At 38.9% G+C, this 20,371-nt stretch overlaps 1 protein-coding gene across 1 annotated transcript; it reads left to right on the forward strand.

Moving 5' to 3' along the window:
- Positions 1–1,027: 1,027 nt before the first annotated feature.
- LOC113269519 (olfactory receptor 52K1) lies at positions 1,028–10,191 on the forward strand. The gene has a single exon (XM_048217136.2). The coding sequence runs from the start codon at positions 8,565–8,567 to the stop codon at positions 9,507–9,509; it is 945 nt and encodes a 314-aa protein (XP_048073093.1). The 5' UTR covers positions 1,028–8,564; the 3' UTR covers positions 9,510–10,191.
- The last annotated feature ends 10,180 nt before the right edge of the window (positions 10,192–20,371 follow it).

Raw genomic sequence — 20,371 nt, forward strand, 5'->3', positions numbered from 1 at the left:
AGTTGATCCTTGACAAGGGTGTCAAGAATACACCCTTGCTCTTCAGCACATAGTGTAGGGAAAACTGGGCACCTATGGAAGAAGGGCATTGTATCCTTATCTTACAGTATATACAAAAATCAGCTCAAAATGGGTTAAAGACTTAAACATAAAACCTGAAGCTATAAAATTCCTGAAAACGTGGGGAAAAATCTTCATGACACTGGTCTTGGCAATGATTTCATAGACAGGACATTTAAAGTAGAGGAAACAAAGCAAGTCAACAAGTGGGACTACATCAAATTAAAAAGCTTCTGCACAACAAAGGAAATAGTCAACAATAAGAAAGGCAACTATGGAATGGAAGAAAATATTTGCAAGCCATATATTTGATAGGGGGTTAATCTCTAAAACATAAGGAACTCCTATAACTCAATATAAAAACTAATAACCCCATTTTAAAATGGGCTAAGGACTTGAATAGACATTTCCTCAAAGATGACATTCAAATGTCAAACAAGTATATGAAAAAATGTTTGTTGTCACTAATTGTTAGGTGATACCTCATGACGGTTCTGATTTGCACTTCCCTCACACCTGTCACATTGGCTATTCTCAAAAAAAGATAAGTTCTGGAGAAGAGCACACTGGAGAAATTGAAATTCCTGCATAGAACTACCATGATCTAGCACTTTTTGGTATATATCCAAAAGAATTGAAATCAGGATCTCAAAAAAATATTGGCACTCCCACATTTGTTGCAGCACTATTCACAATGACTAAGATGTGGAAAAAAGCCTAGAAGTCCATCAACACATGAACAGATAAAGAAAATGTGGTTTGCATATTTCATGAAATACTAGTCAGCCTTAAAAAAAGACATTCTGCAATATGCAACAATATGAATGGACCTTGAGGATATTATGCTGCGAAATAAGCCAGACCCAGAAAGAGAAATACTGCAGGATTCCACTAATATGAAGTATATAAAATAGTCAAATTCATAAAATCAAGGACTTTAGAATGATGGTTACCAGGAATTGGGGGGGGGCAGGAAATGGGGAGTTATTACGCATAAAGTTTCGGTTAAGATGAATCTGTACAAAAACTGTACCTATAATCAATAATGTATTATACACTAAAAATTTGTTAAGAACACTTAATATGAGAGCTATCCTCTTATGACAAGATAAACTAAAGACAAAATTCAAAAAGCATCTTTCAAAATTAAAGTATTATGGAAAATTGTAGTAGGCAAAGTCCATGGCAGAACCCGGTATAAACTAGTTTCCTTCTCAGATCTTTGAAAAATAACATTGAGGTCAGTCATAGGTTGAGTATCACTCTTTATTATTTATAAATGTTTGGTAATTATTAATAAGTAATCACATCATCATCAACATCATAATGGCTTCTTGATTATATAGTTAGTGATCTATTCTTCCTGTGGTTTAGGAACAATTGGAATTATTTCCATTTTAGAGATAAGGAAACAGATCTGAGATCAGGGAAGTGTCATTCCAAAATTACAAGCTGGAAATCAATGCCTAGCTTCAGCCAATATGAAACATGTATGCAAAATAAGATCTATCAGATAATTTTGCTTGGTTAGGGTGGAGTTCCTGCCCTTCCAGGTCACAGTCAGACAGGAATTGGTTGCAGCTGATACATTTGAATGAGGCTATCTTTATTAGAAGACACTGCAAGGAGAGGGTAGAGGTAAGCAGAAGCATATTAAAGACCAAGGCACAAGCAAGATCTACCTGAAGTCCTGTGTCTGGAGAGTTAAGCATAGTCCCTGGGAGGTATGATTTGTACCACAAAAGAGGAAGGGGCAAGGGCTGCAGGAAACTCCAGGGGTGGGAGCCCTGGGTCCGGGGAGTCCCCTTGTGTTAATCCCTAGAGATGAAGCCAGAGCCTTCCATGAGCCCCTGAGGACCCGCCTCAAGTGCAGCAGTTTCTGCTTCTACAACCTTTTCTGAGGAGATCAGAGGCTTGCAAAGATAAAGCTAGCTGCTCCCTTCCCAGCTCTTTCTCAAACTCAAACTCCTTCCACTAAAGTTGCATGAAGCTAATGGTCTGGGCCAAGAATTCTACCTCAGAATAAGGACTGGAAACAGAGCTGGACTAAGGGAAACAAGAAAGAGGTGACAGGTGTGGAGAGTGAGAAAGGATAAGGGCACTCTCAATCTCCTCCTACAGCTATTCTTGGTCCTAGGCATCAGCTCCCTGCTCTCTCCCCAATTCCTTTATTGCCTCTATTTTGGCGCAACTGAGGACGTAGAAGTCCTAACAGTCCAAACCAAATATTTTGTCTACAAACTCCAGAAACTGCCTCCACTATAGAGGATGACTGTTTCTTTTCTATGCCAGACACTAGTTCACCTCCAAGAAGTTTGGCTGATTATTTCTTCATGGACCCTATCACTTCTCGCCTATCATTACTTCTCCCAAACTTGCCAGTGTCCCTGTCCCAATTAGGAGGCTTTTGCATTAGTCAAGAGAGAGAAAATGAGGCCTGAACTAGAAAGATACAAGGAGAGGTAAGAAATATATATTTTTGAATAATGATGTGTTTATTGAAACATGCTGGTTCAACCACTGTCTAATGGTCTCTTCTTTCTAGGGAATGAGTATTAAGGGAAAAGATCGGAGCCATTTATTTTGGCATTATTCTTTATAATAGTCTTTAAAATGACCTCTGCCACAGAGTAAGCTCTACAGGAAAATATTTTGCAATGCCATTTCAAATATATGGAGACAAAATAATCTTTGCAATAAGAATATGGTTTTGGAAATTCAAGATTTGAAATCAAAGAAATAAGAGAAAACAAATGAGATTCTTTCCTGCTCTTTTTGAAACAGACCCACATGAGGTATTATGATAGAGACTGTACAATAGAGATTGATACAATAGAGACTTGTTTTAGAAGTGTGCTTAGATCATCACAACAGTGCAAACTTTGACTCTTGCTTAATGATCATCAGCAACGATTTTCTAATGGTAATCACCTTCTCATGCTTCTCTGTAATAAAAACTCACATTTTGCTATATCCCCTATGAATTCAATCATTTTATACATCAATATTTATACTTGGAAATAAATTTTGAAATCTTGTAAACAAAATATGTGAGCATCTCACATGTATAAATTTGAGTCTATATCCTTGAGATTCCATAGATAAAAATATCCACAATCTTCAAAACCTTTTACTATTCCTAGAGCAGGCAGACAGATACTTTGTAAAATTTTATTCCCCCCCCCCCCATTTTTCTGAGTTCCAAGTTCTTCCGGAGTTGCAGATGGGGTAATCATCCTGGCCCCTTTTGAGTGGTACAAAGGGATACATTTCTTATAGGTTCTTCTCCCACAAGCCACATCCTTAAAGGACCTTAGGTCAGTGACTTTCTTTCTCTGGGTCTCAGTCTTTCAAATCCATCATTCTGATATCTTTTTAAGATATATTTATTGCAAGCATTAACTGAGTACTTTCTGTGTATGGAGACCCATCTAAGCACTTTTGGGAGAAAAAAATAGACAAGTTCTGTGGTCTACTGTGGACATTTTGGCTCTTGAAACAGTATAGACAGGTTAAAATATTCACTACCAAACGGGTTCCTGGGTTCTGGATAGTAGGGGAAGATAACTGGCTCCATTTATGCTCCTACTCTGAGATTCTGATTCTGACAGAAGTATATTTTTGCTGAGCTACAACAGAAATAGGATTCATGCACTGTTGGATACCCTGTGTTTGGGGGAAGAAATTGGATAGAACAGATAACTTTCTTTGTGTGAGGAAGGGTGGTCAGGTCACAGGGTCATCAGTTAGCTCAGAAGGTAGAGAGTAAGCCAGAAGAATGTAGAGACTAAGAGGTAAAGTGAATTATGTTTGGTTTTGTGTATTTACTGAGGGTTAAGATGCAACAGTATGTGGGAACATTAATCGTTTATAGAGTGTCTGTTATGTAGCAGGCACTGTTCTTGGCACTTCTGAAGGCATGCTAGTGAAAAATGAAAAAAGTTCCTGCAGTCGTAAGTTTGTTTCCTACAAAGCCAAGAGCTTAACCTGGCAAAGAAGTGCAAATATTAAAAACACATGGAAAAATCATCTCCAATGAGATTTGGATTTTATTCTGATGCATATAACCAAGCCTGGTGTAGCTTTCTTAGAATTTCTATCCTGATTCAATGTTAAATTAGGATATAACCAACTATTCTGGGCTTGGATAGGATAGGGAGGTCTGAAAGTGAGATGACCTGTTTTCCAGTAGTCTGGTTGTTCATGCTTCATTTGGTGCAATAGTTAACACTTACCATGTATGCCAGAGGTTAAGGTTATAGAAGTGAATAAGGCACAGTCCCTTCACTCCACAATATGGCTCGTATTTGTACAAGGATAGAAACTGGAGAACAAAAACAGAAATCTGTACACTTGTCAGGCATTTTTTTTTCCAGTCGTGAGAGGTAATAGTGGCTTGAATAATGTGGAGGTTAATTAAATTGGAGTAAGCAACTTTCTGGTTAATTGTGGAGGTTGACCCAATTGGACCTGTTGATAGACTGAATCAAGGATGACTTGATTTTAGGTTGAGCAACTGGCTGGAGAGGATATTACGTCCTGAGATATGGAATGCATATGAAGATTTATGCCTTGATAGTGGGTTGAGATATCTGTGACTGCTACATGGGGATATCAAATAGTTGGATATATTAGCCTGCTGCTTAGACGGAAAGATAGAGAAATTTATATTCAAGGTTTTAGGATCTGATAACCAAATTCATGGTAAGTAAGGAGAACACCTAGAAAAAGGACTATGTTCAAAGATTGTTCCAAAGCAATATTTTCCTTTCTCTCCTATATCTTAAGGCTCCTTGTCACTGGATAATTCTGTTCCATTTAAAAACATGCCATTTCCCCCTTCCTTCTTAAAAACAATTGAATACTCACAGATACACCCCCACAAACATGCGTACAAACAAGCACATGCACAAATAGCCTTCCCTTTACTATACTTCCCTCTGCAGCCAGTATCCCTTTTACTGTTGGCCTTTGTAGCAAGCCTCCTCAGAAGAAGGAGCCATATTAACTGACTTCAGTTCCTTCCCACACTGTCCCCCTCGCCAACTAACTCAATCAAAACAGGTGTTGTCTCCCTCTATTCTAGAAAAATTTCTTACCAAGGTATCTAACCACTGCATTTCTAAATTATTTGACTTACCAGTAGCATTAAACATGGTAATAGGTCCCTCCTCCTTAATGCATTAATTACACTCAATAGCCTATCAAGAAAGATATTCTGGAAACGTTGCCAGGTTGCCATTCTCAGTCTCTTTTGCTGACTCTTCCTCAACTCCTTACCCCAACTCCTTTTCTACCCTGGTTCTTAATGTTGGGATTGAGCCCTTTGTTCTCTGTTCTTTATGAACACTTGCTATCTTGGTGATCTCAGTCTCATAGATATTACCTGTTCCCAATGATCCCAAGTTTACATCAGCAAGCAAAGTCTCTCAAACTCCAGTCTTATATATACAAATGTGTCAACACGTTCACTTAGATTTCTGATACGCCTCTTAAACAACATACCCAAAGTTAACATCTTGATCCCCTCCTCCACAACCTTCCCCCACTTCAGTTGAGAACAATTCCTGTTATTGGTGTTTAAGCCAAATCTCTCCCTGCCATCTTTGACTCCCTTTTCTCTCACGACCTGCATTTAATCTGTCAGATTCCATGGCTCTTTTCTCAAATATATCCAAAATTGGATTGCTTCTCACCACTAACAGGGCCATCCTGGTTCTTAACTAACATTCTCCCTTCCCTAATCTCTAGAATAGCCCCCAGAGTCTTTTCTGCTCTTACCCTTACACTTTCATGTAATTCTCATCATAGAGGCTAGAAGAAACTTAAAATTTGTCAAATATGTCATTTCGTTGTTCTAAAGATGTCTGAGAGAAACGAGCATTTGCCAAGTTCTAGAAAGGGCCACAAGGCCCTGTGTGGTCCGGCCCCATCTTTATGGTCTTTATATATCTCTCACTCATTCACATCATCTAGCTACTTTGGCCTGGTAGCTGAGCTTTGAACATTAGGCATATTTCTGTCTTAGAACATTTTTTTCCGACTGTTCCCTTTGCTTAGAGTTTGTCACTAGGGGCTATTTCTCTGTATTTTTCATGTCTTAGGCCTCACTTCCTCTCATTTGCCTTTTTGTTCTGATGAATGCTGTGACAACCACAGGTGTAGCCTTAGTGCAGGTATACCTGACTTCACCTTACTCAGCTGCATCCTGCCCCTGGGCTTCTCTGTTCCATTTCACGGGGCAACTGAAGTAGACTGCTCAGCTACCCTGGTGCATGTGTGAACCTGAAGTATGAAGAAATTAACACCCTCCGGGTGAACTCTTGCCCTGGGTGGAGTGGAAACCAGTGGATAAATACACCCCTCTTTCATGTCTCCAGTATTCAGTTCTGAGGTGCCTTCTACATGGTTCTTCCTGTGGGACTGGACACAGTAGATCAACAATATTACCCAGCTCAGTAATACGCACCTGGATAGGATTCTTAGCTTTCCTGTTTCATTTTTTCATCCCATTCTTGCTCCCCATTATTTCCCCCCCAAAATTACCTGTATGGAACCCCTTCTACCTTTTAAAAAGAGACTAGAAACCAAGCTATTTTCTTACCTCATTCAATCTTTGTTCAAATTCCCTTCCCAATGAGGCCTATCCTGATCTCTTTGTTTAAAATTGCTACATTCTCCCTCTCCCACCTTCAGGATTTCTTCTCACCCTCCTTTTTAAAATAATATCTTCTATTATACTATGTAACTTACTAATTATGTTATTATTCTTTTCAAACCTTTAGTAAATGTGTTCTATGAAGGCATCAGCTTGTTTTGTTTTTAGATTTATCCTTAACTAACTTAGTAAAAATATTTACCCTTCCCGAAACTTACTGAATATATTTACTAAATGTTTTGTGAATATAAATTTGAACAGAGTTCACCGAGCCCTGAAGAAATTCAATATTCAATATTCAGAGGTAAGGCAGAAACAGGAGACTGAAATGACAAGCTAAGGAAGATGGAAATAGTAGCATCAACGTACCCAAGAGTAAAGAGGGTTTTAAAAAGGAGACCATTGTCAATTCAGATAAAAGTTGCTGACAAGTCAAATTGCGTGAAAGCAGGTAAGTTACAATGGCACCATCATTATGGAGGCCTTTGGTGGTGCTGATGAAAGCAGTTTCAGGGAAGTAATGAGAAAGGAATACAGATTGGAATGTTTGATTACTAAATGATATTTGAGAGAAGGTTGATACAGAATATAAGCATTTTCTATGTGTTTTCTGTGAAGAGAAGCAGAGATTTGAAGTAATAGGATATAAGATCAAGGAAGGGAGAATATTAATTTTTTTTAAAAGTGTAGTTCTATGGAGGAAGAGAAATATATATTTAAATGACAAATAAGGCTCAGCAAACACTAATTGAACAAAAGGATTTTATACATAATCCCATTTATTACCTTCCCCTACAATCTCACATAAAAGCAGGGCATTGCTATTCCTCATCTATAAAGGGGGAAACCGGGGCTTGGAGATAAGGGATTTGTGCAAGGTCATGCAACTAGGAGAAGTAAAAGTCACTTGATCCAAGAACTTCAGGTTTTAAAATTTTTTCTGTATTGCATGGAAAGAAATTAGTTTTTAATTTGGATATGCTGAGTGTGTGTTACTTATTAGGCATTCAGATAGGAGAAATACAGCCTAGTTATTTAGGACACTGGAATTGGAGAAAGCTAGAACTCAAACTCAGCTGCCTAACTTTTAACTATGATACCTTAGACATATTAAATTTTTGGAAATTGATTTTTTAGATTGAAAAGAGACCAAGTTTTTTCAGAACTTACTTTGTTCAGTTATATGGGAGATGTTTTAAATATTATCTCAATGCTTACAAAAACCACATTACCTGGATTCCATAAGAGAAAAGAGATTGCATAAAAACAGGGCAACTCCAGTGTTTAATGATTTGAAAAAAGAAAAATGAACTAGAGGGAAAGATAAAAATTGTTAAGAATAAAGGGCATTTGTTATGGAAGCCAGATATCAGTCTTGCTAAAGATGAGAGTTCTCCTCATTTCATCAAATGAAGAAGCTGGGAGATGAGTGGAGGGAGAGTCACATGAATATGGAGTTTAACATGAATTTAGATGGAGAACCAAAAGACACAGCTCCTTACTTTCTCAGGAAGCTGGAGGCAGGGCTGTACTTAGAGATTTGTGGATGTGGAAAGGACCCGAAAAATATATTCCATGAACACAGAAAACACTACCTTTCTCCATTCCTTTATGTACATGTCTTGTGATATCAATTCTAATGATGTTTCATGTTCTATCTACTCAATGAAATTCAAAGTTTCTTGAGGAGAGAAAATATGGATTATGCCTATCCAAGTCTATGAGGATTACTAACTAATTTTGTTTAAGGTATTGCAATGGGAACAAGAGTGAATTCTCCTAAGAAGGTATATATATAAAGGTGAAGGGGCCCTGTAAAAACGGACAAGGAAAATTTCTACAAACCATGACTGCGTCCAATATTACCACAACCCATCCAGCTTTCTTCTTGCTGGTAGGAATTCCAGGTTTGGAGCACCTGCATGTCTGGATCTCCATTCCCTTCTGCTTTGCCTATACTCTGGCCCTGCTAGGCAACTGCACCCTCCTCTTCGTTATTCAGGCTGATGCAGCCCTCCACGAGCCCATGTACTTCTTTCTGGCCATGTTGGCAGCCATTGATCTGGTCCTCTCTTCTACAACACTTCCCAAAATGTTAGCTATTTTTTGGTTCAGAGATCGGGAGATCAGCTTCTATGGCTGTCTGGTCCAGATGTTCTTTCTCCATTCCTTCTCTATCATGGAGTCAGCAGTGCTGCTGGCTATGGCCTTTGACCGCTATGTGGCCATCTGTAAGCCACTGCACTATACTACGGTGCTGACTGGGCCCCTTATCACCAAGATTGGCATGGCTGCTGTGGCTCGGGCTGTGACACTAATGACTCCACTTCCCTTTCTGCTCAAACGCTTCCACTACTGCCGAGGCCCCATGATTGCCCACTGCTACTGTGAGCACATGGCTGTGGTAAGGCTGGCCTGTGGGGATACTCGCTTCAACAATATCTATGGCATTGCTGTGGCCATGTTTATAGTGGTGTTGGACCTGCTGTTTGTTGTCTTGTCTTATATCTTTATCCTTCGGGCAGTACTACAGCTTGCCTCTCAGGAAGCCCGCTACAAAGCCTTTGGGACATGTGTATCTCACGTAGGTGCCATCTTGTCCACCTACACACCTGTGGTCATCTCCTCAGTCATGCACCGTGTGGCTCGCCGGGCTGCCCCTCATGTCCACATACTCCTTGCTATTTTCTATCTTCTTTTTCCACCCATGATCAACCCCATCATCTACGGTGTCAAGACCAAGCAGATTCGTGATCATGTGCTCAGTCTATTCCGGAGAAAGAATGTGTAGATGCATACTGTCTTCTTTACCTACCAGTTTAGTATTGAGTGGATGTTGGATTGAGGTGGAGAATAAACATCTTAAGTAGGAAAATTGTAATCTCCATGTTTGGCAATTCTCTAGTATGATAAAGAGAATAAGGTTTTATTCCTCACAGATCCAGTCAGATCAAACTTTGACCTGTCTGATAGCAGAGATTTGACCTTCCTTTTCTCATAGACTTATCACATGATTAAGGAAAACAAAGCAGCTTCCAAAATGCTTTTGTCCTCTAGGTAAAAGACAACAGGAATATTGGCTGAGATTGGCACAAGAAGTTGAGGTTTTGGTGAACTCTTCATCTAGACTATGAATGAGGAATTGAACCACAGATTTTGTGACCCAAAGGCCAACACCACTTCTAGTACTAAAACTGCTTCCATATCTTTTCTAAATGGCATCCAGTCCTCTGCCACTCTGTTAGCCTACTGCCACCCAATGTTACTGGCTCTACATTTGGATAGATCCACTTAAAAAAAAAGATATTTCTATTTATCTGAGAGAGAGAGAGAGAGAGAGAGAGAGAGGGAGAGAGAAAGCAGGGGGAGACGAGGGGCAGAGGGAGAGGGAGTCCCAAGCAGGCTCAGCACAGAGCTCAGTGCTGGGCTCTATCCCACAATCCCAAGACCCTGAGACCATGACCTGAGTTGAAACTGAGTCAGATGCTTAACTGACTGTGCCACCCAGGAGCCCCTGAATAGCTACACTTCTAAGCAGACTTATTTCTTCCATTAAGTCAGTAGGAGTCAGAAAAGAAGTCCAAGGGACTAACAGCCAATTCCTTTGTTGAACCTTAGCAAAGGAGTCTTCTGACATCTCTTTATGTAAATTTATATCACCTAACTTTTTATGTGCATATGTATTTTTTCTCAAAAAAAACCCCAAAACCCTTAGTAATATTTATTGAATGAAGAGCTGAATACCATCTTTGAGCTACGTATAATGGAAACAAAGATTAATACCCTTTCCTCTTGAAGTTGAGACTTCTGAAGCTAAAGAAGTTAAAATAAAGTTGTAGTAGATTGTATTATTGTTCACAGATATTTACTCTCTCATCCCTCTATCATGGAAGGGGAATTTTCTCACTCTTGGAATGTTAAATCTTGCTATGTGACTTTCTTCAGCCAATAGACGTTGAGTGATCTTAAAATATTCCACAATAATCACAAACTTCAAAATGTGTTCTGGTAGCTTGGCATAGTCTGTCTTGCTTTTTGCCTGTGTTAAAAGAACGAGCATGTCCCAGGACAGAGTTTTTCCTTCAGCCTAGACCAAGATCCTCTGACTATTCCCTGAGCCTACCCAAACTCTTGCTTGGTTTTCCTCAGTAGAGATGGGGCACTGTGCATGGTAGATTAGATTACTATTCAAAAAACATTCACTCTCCCAGAGTGTAAAACCTCACTGACTATGGGGTTGGCCATCTGCACCACTTTGGTCACTGGGGCATTAGCAGATGTGATGCAAGCAGAGACTTGAAATTTACTTGTGCAATGGGGCTTGTCATCTTCTGACTCTGCTGCACCATAAGGATATACGCTGGTTAGCCCATTTGTCCAATGAGGAAGAAGAAAAAGTGAAGCAGAACTGCCTGATCAACTTGCAGCTTGAAGCAGAGCTTTACAACGAAACCCAACTTGGATCAGCAGATTCCCCAGCTGACTTGTGGATGGATAAGCAAATCCAGTTGATACCAGCAGAGTCATCTCAGCCAATCTCCAGATGTATGAGAGATACATTTTTGTTATATGCCACAGATTTTGTCGGTATTTTTTCCCACAGTACATTCTGGAAACTATTTATCTGTCATTGTTTTTTAGTAAACTGAATATAGTAAATGGATTAAATAAGAATTTCCAGGCTGCAAGATCTAATTTTCCTTATGTTTGGTGCAGAATTGACCTTGCCCTTCAGGTGATACTCCTACCCTCCACAGAGAGTGATTTTGTCCAACATATAAGTCTAGGAGTATATGAAATCAATTACTATGTATTAAACAATGGTCTGCATAACTAGCTTTATTCACAATAGTAAAAGGTGAGTTATTTCTTATCACGTATTAATACTATGTGCTTATATGGAGCATAGCAGTATAAGAACACATGCATGCCATTTTTAGAGTTGAAATTTTACAGTTACATAAATGATACAAGAAGATATGGAAAATACGTACTAATTCAAACTTAATCATAACACTTCCAACAATTCTTGCACCCTAGTTCTGGGTTTTCTGGAGTCTGAGTAATTGTCAGTAAGTAGCCCCAACAATGCCTCTGCAATGGATCCTTGACCGATCCAGACATCAGTTTAGCTAGGGTAGCCCCAAACCCATTGATAGCTTAGAATGGCCAATTGACAGAGTTAGAATGTAGATGAACATAAAAAAGAAGACAAGCTTCACCCAAAATTTTAACAAGCAATACTAGAAATAAGCACAATTCCTTGAGTATAATTTCAAGTAGTGTTTTGTTCAGGATGCTTATCGCTATTGTGCCTGTTATATCCTTTATTGTATTTTTTAATCTCTGATATTGTACATTTCATCTGATATTATAATTTTCATAGGTAAGTGTATATATTTTATCTCAGATATTGTAATTTTCTTCTTTGAAAGTTTGATTTAGGCATTTTTTATATCTTTGATGCCTCTAAACATGTTCAATCTTTCCTCTAGCCTCTTAAACAATTATAAATGTATTCTGTATATTCAATATTCTTATACACTAATTTTAACATCTGTACCTTTTTTTAAAGGTGTTTTGATTTTTCTTATGTGTATTTCCTGATGATTTTTGATTGAATGCCAGATATGTTGAATTTTACTTTTGGGTACTGGATACTTCTGTATTATATATATATTCTTGCGCTTTATTCTGGGTCATGGTTAAGTTGTTGGAAACCATTTCATCCTTTAGGTTTTGCTTTTAGGCTTTGTTATTCAGGACCAGAGCAGCTTTTAGTTTAGGCTTAATTTGTTACCACTACTGAGTAAAAACATTTTTGAAAAAACAAACAAAAACAAACAAACAAACAAACAAAGAAACTGATGACCCATGAGGATTTCCACTCTGGCTTGTGGGAACAGGAATTTTTCCCAGCCCGGTGTGAGAACTGGAGATTTTTCCCTCTAATGTTCTGGGGTGGTCTTTCCCTAAGTTTCAGGTAATTTCCTCCCAAGTAAGCACTGAATGGTACTCAGATGAGGACTGCAGATCTCCAGTGCATTTTCTCTCTTCTCTGGTATTCCAACCTATGAACTCTAACTCCCTTGTACATTTACGTTTGATATATTATTTGTGGTGCCACATATGTGAAATTAGAAGTCAGATTCTTTAAGAGTATGCGATCACCTAAATAGATAGAACAAATCAAAGAATATAGCCAGATCCTGCCTTTTTTTTTTTTTTTAAAGATTTACTTGTTTATTTTGAGAGTAAGAGTGAGCAGGGCAGGGAGGGGCAGAAGGAGAACGAGAGAGAGAGTCTTAACCAGGCTGCATGCTCAGCATGCAGCCAAACACAGGGCTCAGTCTCATGACCCTGAGATCATGACCTGAGCCAAAACCAGCAGTTGGTTGCTCAACAAACTGAGCTGCCCAGGTGAGCCTGGATCCTGGCATTTCTACCTCCATTGAATAGGACAAAGTAAAAAATGATATGAAGCGGTCCTCAGAACATTAAGAAATACAAATGTCCATGCTACCCAGAGCAATCTACACTTTCAATGCTATCCCGATCAAAATACCGAGGACATTTTTCAAAGAACTGGAACAAATACTCCTTAAATTTGTATGGAAACAGAAAAGGCCCCGAATCTCCAAGGAACTGTTGAAAAGGAAAAACAAAGCTGGGGGCATCACAATGCCGGATTTCGAGCTGTACTACAAAGCTGTGATCACAAAGACAGCATGGTACTGGCACAAAAACAGGCACATAGACCAATGGAACAGAATAGAGAGCCCAGAAACGGACCCTCAGCTCTTTGGACAACTAATATTTGGTAAAGCAGGAAAAAACATCCGGTGGGAAAAAGACAGTCTCTTCAATAAATGGTGCTGGGAAAATTGGACAGCTACATGCAAAAGAATGAAACTTGACCACTATCTCACACCATACACAAAAATAAACTCCAAATGGATGAAAGACCTCGATGTGAGACAGGAATCCCTCAAAATTCTAGAGGAGAACATAGGCAGCAACCTCTACGACATTGGCCAAAGCAATCTTTTTCATGATACATCCCCAAAGGCAAGAGAAACAAAAGATAAAATGAATTTATGGGACTTCATCAAGATTAAAAGTTTCTGCACAGCCAAGGAAACAGTCAGAAAAACTAAGAGGCAGCCCACGGAATGGGAGAATATATTTGCAAATGACACTACAGATAAAGGACTGGTATCCAAGACCTACAAAGAACTTCTCAAACTCAATACACGAGAAACAAATAAACAAATCAAAAAATGGGCAGAAGATATGAACAGACACTTTTCCAATGAAGACATACAAATGGCTAACAGACACATGAAAAAAGGTTCAAAATCATTAGCCATCAAGGAAATTCAAATCAAAACCACACTGAGATACCACCTTACGCCAGTTAGAATGGCAAAAATAGACAAGGCAAGAAACAACAATTGTTAGAGAGGATGTGGAGAAAGGGGATCCCTCCTACATTGTTGGTGGGAATGCAAGTTGGCACAGCCACTCTGGAAAACAGTGTGGAGGTCCCTTAAAAATTTAAAAATTGAGCTACCCTATGATCCAGCCATTGCACTACCGGGTGTTTACCCCAAAGATACAGACGTAGTAAAGAGAAGGGCCATATGCACACCAATGTTCATAGGAGCATTGTGCACAATAGCTAAATCATGGAAGGAGCCGAGATGCCCTTCAACAGATGACTGGATTAAGAAGTTGTGGTCCATATATACAATGGAATATTACTCAGCTATCAGAAAGAACGAGTTCTCAACATTTGCTACAACATGGACGGCACTGGAGGAGATAATGCTAAGTGAAATAAGTCAAGCAGAGAAAGACAACTATCATATGATTTCTCTCATCTATGGAACATAAGAACTAGAATGATCAGTAGGGGAAGAAAGGGATAAAGAAAGGGGGGGTAATTAGAAGGGGGAATGAAACATGAGAGACTATGGACTATGAGAAACAAACTGAGGGCCTCAGAGGGGAGGGGGGTGGGGGAATGGGATAGGCCGGTGATGGGTAGTAAGGAGGTCACGTATTGCATGGTGCACTGGGTGTTATACACAACTAATGAATCATCGAGCCTTACATTGGAAACCGGGGATGTACTGTATGGTGACTAACATAATATAATAAAAAATCATTATAAAAAAAAAAAAGAAATACAAAGTTGGATAAAAGAGTGGAGAAGTCATGAAGTGATAGAATGTCCATAAACTATAGAAGATGTTAAAGTTGTACATATATCATCTTGTAGATTCCAAAATCCCTAATTGTCTAAAAAGGATGGTCTGCAAAATAGGAGCACAAAATGGCCTACTCAGGTAGAGAAAAATCTTAGAATTTTCATTTGTTGCTATTTCCGTCAGCCTTTTATTATCTATATATTGTAAGTTTTATAATATAAAATATAATGGTATGTGATAGTTAAGTTCATGTTTTATAGGTAATGTACACATATAAATATAATAATCAGTGTGTCTAATATTTGCATATGTGTAAGTATATATGCACACACGTAAATGATCAAATTTATAGTTTACTGACTTTGATTTTCTAGATCTACTCCAACCATTTGTACCTCTTTCTTGGGGAAGCATGTTCTGGTTTCTACTCTAATACTGGCATTAAATCCCTCCCTCTTCCCAGAAATGGCACTTGGTCTATGTTTCAAGTAGTTTTGACACCAAGTAGAGTTGAATTCTAAAATATTTCTATCACCACTCTTTGAAGAGATCCTTGCCCGCCTGTGTTTGGGAAGTGAGTGAGAGACAGAGAGACCAACCTTACTAGGCCAGACTGAAGAATGGTCCTTGATGCTTCAGTCTGGTCCTAGTTGCTACCCTCACTGTAGTGTCACCTCCACAAATGACATGACTCAGGTCCAGGGATCTGAGGAGCTCTCCCTTGGGTCGGATTCCAGTTTGCAAGATGTCTAGTCACTTTTGGTAGATGAATTCCTGTAATGCTGAGATCTCCCTCTGAGAATGTGGTTGGTTCGTCCTGGCTTTGTGTCCCTCCTTAGTTCTGAAGCTTTTTTGTGACACTGGCACTGTAAAAGCACTTTTTTCAAGACAAATGCAATAATTGACAGAGAAAGGAGGATGATGTAAAGTTTGACTGTTAAAGGAGATCTTATCCTTATTTTAAACAGATGGGTATCAAAGTTTTTTTTATAACACTGAACACATTTAAAAGTTTGATATATCAGTTTTATTTTAAAATGCCAATATACAATGGAATATTACTCAACTATCAGAAAGAAGGATCACCCAACATTTGCAGCAACAGGGACGGGGCTGGAGGAGATTATGCTAAGTGAAATAAGTCAAGCAGAGAAAGACAATTATCATATGGTTTCACTCATTTATGGAACATAAGAAATATCAGCGAGATCGGTAGGAGAAGGAAGGGAAGAATGAAGGGGGGGGGTAAATAGAAGGGGGAATGAACCACGAGAGATTGTGGACTCTGGGAAACAAACAGGGCTTCAGAGGGGAGGGGGGTGGGGGATTGGGATAGGCCAGTGATGGGTATTAAGGAGGGCATGTATTGCATGGAGTACTGGGTGTTATACGCAAACAATGAATCACGCAACCGTACATCAAAACCTAATGATGTACTGTATGGTGACTAACATAATAAAAAATAAATAAAATGCCAATTTTTAATGTAATCCAGGAATTATATATTTGAAGTAGATGACAAAAATTCTAGATATTAACTTGATTTTGAAAAATTATGTATCTCTTTATGCAGTTAAGGAGTTCACTAACAAGAAGTTGGAGAATCTCTTCTCTAAAGCACATATGCAGACCTGAAGCGTTTGACTTGAAACTTCCAGAATGGGCAGGATTTGAATGGACCTGTTTTCATTCTAGAAATGCAAATCAAATACCTTAGCTTCCACTTCAGGAGTGTATTGTGATTTTACCAGCCTCGACCCCTAATGATGTTAAGCACTAGCTGAGGAACTAATATGTGGATGGCAATGTCAGCTCATAGATAAATGTGAAAATAGTTGATCCTGAATAATGATTGCTAAGTCCATTGTTAGTACTTGGCTTGGGCTATAACAGACAGCTGGCTGTGACCTTAAGGTTTTTTCCTAAAGACTTAAGACAGTAACATCTTAATTGTATCAAGTTATAAAATACCTAGATGATATGTAATTTGATCATCTCATCCATCTGAACTTAAAAGAATTCATGCATTCATAAATTCATTCATTTATCCATCTACCCAAACATTTGTTGATGCCTTAAATATATTATGGGTGGCATTTTTGTACTCTTGAATTACAGGATCAGAACAATAGGGCAGTGTGATAGACTTATATCAAAGAAACGTAAATGCTAGGAGCTAGAACCACGGTCTCTTCAGCACCCAATTTGTAACAGCCCATTCTGCCCTAATTCTGTCCTCTCATCTGCTTAAAGCTTGTTTAAAAAAAAAAATTTTTTTTATTATGTTCAGTTAGCCAGCATATTTTTTTGGTTAGCCACCATTGGTTTTTACAGCTTGGTGTTTTGATGACTGTTCAAAGTTTCACCCAAGAATTCGTTTGGAGTCGAAGTACAGTCTATTTGATGACTGACACCTTGCTTCTTCCAGTCTTCTGACTTTGGTTGGCCTTCCTTTAAGCTTCTGCCATTATCAGCAATATCATCACAGGAAAGGGAGTGTGTAGTTATATGAATGGAAGAAAGATGTTTGGATCCTGAATCATGAGAAATGGAAGTTTCTATCCTCATTCAGTCACAGGAAATTGAGTCTGCTGCAAGATCCTTAATGGAATATTGCTCCCAAATCTGGTGCTCACAGGCATGTAAAAGGTTCCATTCCTGTCCTCCCTTGGTAAACAGACTGTTTTTTCAATTTAGGACCTACTAAAAGAGCTTAGGGGTCATTTGCTAAAATCTTATTTTATAGATGCCAACAAAATTCCCAAATTAGTAGGTAAAAATCTCATTCAAGGTAATAAAGCCATTGGTGTTCTACTATATATGTTTTTTAAAATAGTCATAAAATGGTATAGCTTGATTTTATAGAACATTATTTTCACACAAAGTTAACTCAGAAGCTTACAAGTTTAGGGAGGCTTGGGAAGATTCAGATTGGGGAAGCCTGCCAGATGAGAAGATATTTCTCTTATGTAAGACTATATCGTTAACCCAGAAAGGGCCTTTAAAGATAATGAGGCACTCAACAGAGGGTGTGCCTGAATAAGAAACTATGGAAGAATTACCTGTACCAGTAGATTCTTGGTTGGGGCCTAGAAGCCTTAAAACAAGCTAATGTTCATAAATTTGTCATTTAACTCTAGGAAGAACTTCTGAGGAGAGTTAACAGGAATAGTATCTTTTCTGTTGATCCATGATTCAAAATAGAATTATTTGAAGCTGAACTGTCTGGAAACAGATGACAGTAAGTGAACGTGATCTACTTTGAGGCACTTGCCTTAACCTACAGCAGCCAGCAGGACCTCTGATTAAACAAAATCACTCCATCGGATGATTCTTCTTTCTTGGTTATTTATTCATCTCAGCAGAAGATGGCCCAGCAGAGGGAGTGGTAGTACAGTGATAGCATGCTGGTGAAAGCAGATCTCAGACCCACTGGTGGAACCAAGTTTCAAACCCAGGTCAGTGAGCCTTCATGAAATTAAGTGACTTATCCAAAGCCAGCTGCCTCACTTTCAAAATAGTGTAGTATCTATATCGGAGGGCTTGAGGATTTAATTAGTTAACCTACATAAAGTAACCTATATACTCAGATTCGTATCTGCCACACAAAAAAAGATGTTTAACAAATGATAGTTGTGTGACACTAAATCCTATTTTAAGTGGCATGCTACTGCTTCCTTCTAGTTGTAGCCTTGTAATCTCTCAAGTATAGGAAATATCTTAAAGCCATAGATCCTTTCCCCAGAGCCCTGTGGTGCAATAACTCATGTCCCAAGTCTGTTTAACTTTTATCTTAGCTTGTAACTTTTTATACTAGTCCCCGAGTAAAACATTTGTCTATTAGTGAGCATCCTAACCCTACAAATAAATTCTTATTGCCAACAGGAATGGTCAAAAAGACAAAATAAATTGTTGGAGAGTTTCTACCTGTACTTAAAAAGGTACATAGAGTAGTGCTGACTATGGATTTTCCTTCCTGCCTTAGACTGGATGAAGGTGGATAAACAGAGAAACCTGATGTATCAGTTATGGTTTGATCAGGGAGGCAGAACAACAATGAATGATATGGAATAAGGGATTGATTATAAGGATTAGAGCTTTAGCAATTAGGGGAGCTGGCAAACTATAATGGAAGACTATGTGTCTGAAATGGCCCTATAGTTCAGCAGGATCAACACTCAGGAAGAAAACCTGGATGTGGATTATAAGAGTAGACAGTAAAGATAAACATCTCCCAAGCTGCCTTTCACCACGGAGCTGAACACATACTTGGCCCAGGATCTGTAGAAATGGAAGGTGATGTGGCAGGAGATGAAGGAATTTTGAGCTTAGCTGCTATTCCATGCCCACAAGGTGAGCCCACAGATCAGGGACAAAAAGGAGGAGTTACAGCAACACCTAGCACTCTACACACCTTTAGAAAATAATGGTTGCTGTTTCACTTCTGCGTTCCAATCTCACAGACATGGGCCCTCCAGCCAGCCTTAACCAGGAACCTCACAGGGAAAGGAGTTCTGGGAAACAGTTCCAGCTTGGCCAGGAAGACACAGTACAATGCCCTAACATTAGATACGTCTGAGAAATCTTGGACTAATCAAATTGAGAACAACATTAGCTCCTGAGTGAAAACCTACCTGCCTATTTAACTATATTATACATTTGTTTATCTAATTTGCTTGTAGCACACAGTGAGATGCTTATATCCCTTGAATGATTAGGTCTCAACTCAATTGTTTTCATATCCATCCAACTTTAACAAATCAGGACTGGACCAGAAAATATTCCTTGAAAAGGAGTCCATGTCAAGATTCTTACCCAATTGAGAGCAACATAATAAATTTTATACATGGCTGGTGTTGGTTCCATTTGAATCCAGTGAGCAAGTGAGTTGGTTTCCCTCATTGTTGATGATAAAAGTTAACAACCATATTGTCCCCCCAAGGAGGAGATCTGTGCTGGTCAGGCAAGATTTCCAGAAGTATAGACCATTAGCTCTTAGGCTTTTATTCTAGAGATTTTGCAGAGTCACTTCTCAAGCTCAATTCTAGAATTCTCAATTCTAGAATCCAGTCTTAGAAGAATATCAGGAGAGCCAGGGCTTTCTACTATGCCTTTTTGGCAGGACACAAGATTCTTGGCTTTTAAGTTCAAAAGGCTTGATCCAGAAAGATGGAAGATTTATAAGGGTATCTGATCTGGCAGAACTGGTTTTTCTTTCTGGATTTAGATTAGGTTAGGCACAAAGACCCTGTGTGCCCGGCAGGAGGAAGGATATTGATTGGAACTATGCCTCCTACTCCATTAGCTGAGACTCCCAAGGCTCAGAATGGTGTGGAAGTGGATCCTAACCACTCTCGAGGCAAGTGAGACAAAGAGGTTGGCTGAAAGAAAGTAAGAGTGATCACTCTGGCTAGTTTGCACACAGCCCTGCTACTGGGGT

The sequence above is a fragment of the Ursus arctos genome, unplaced genomic scaffold (assembly GCF_023065955.2).
Source record: "Ursus arctos isolate Adak ecotype North America unplaced genomic scaffold, UrsArc2.0 scaffold_22, whole genome shotgun sequence".
In the NCBI taxonomy this organism is placed as follows: Eukaryota; Metazoa; Chordata; class Mammalia; order Carnivora; family Ursidae; genus Ursus; species Ursus arctos.

Excerpts from the sequence above, each read along its gene's own strand:
- LOC113269519 (XM_048217136.2), top strand. The coding sequence starts at position 8,565 with ATGACTGCGTCCAATATTACCACAACCCATCCAGCTTTCTTCTTGCTG.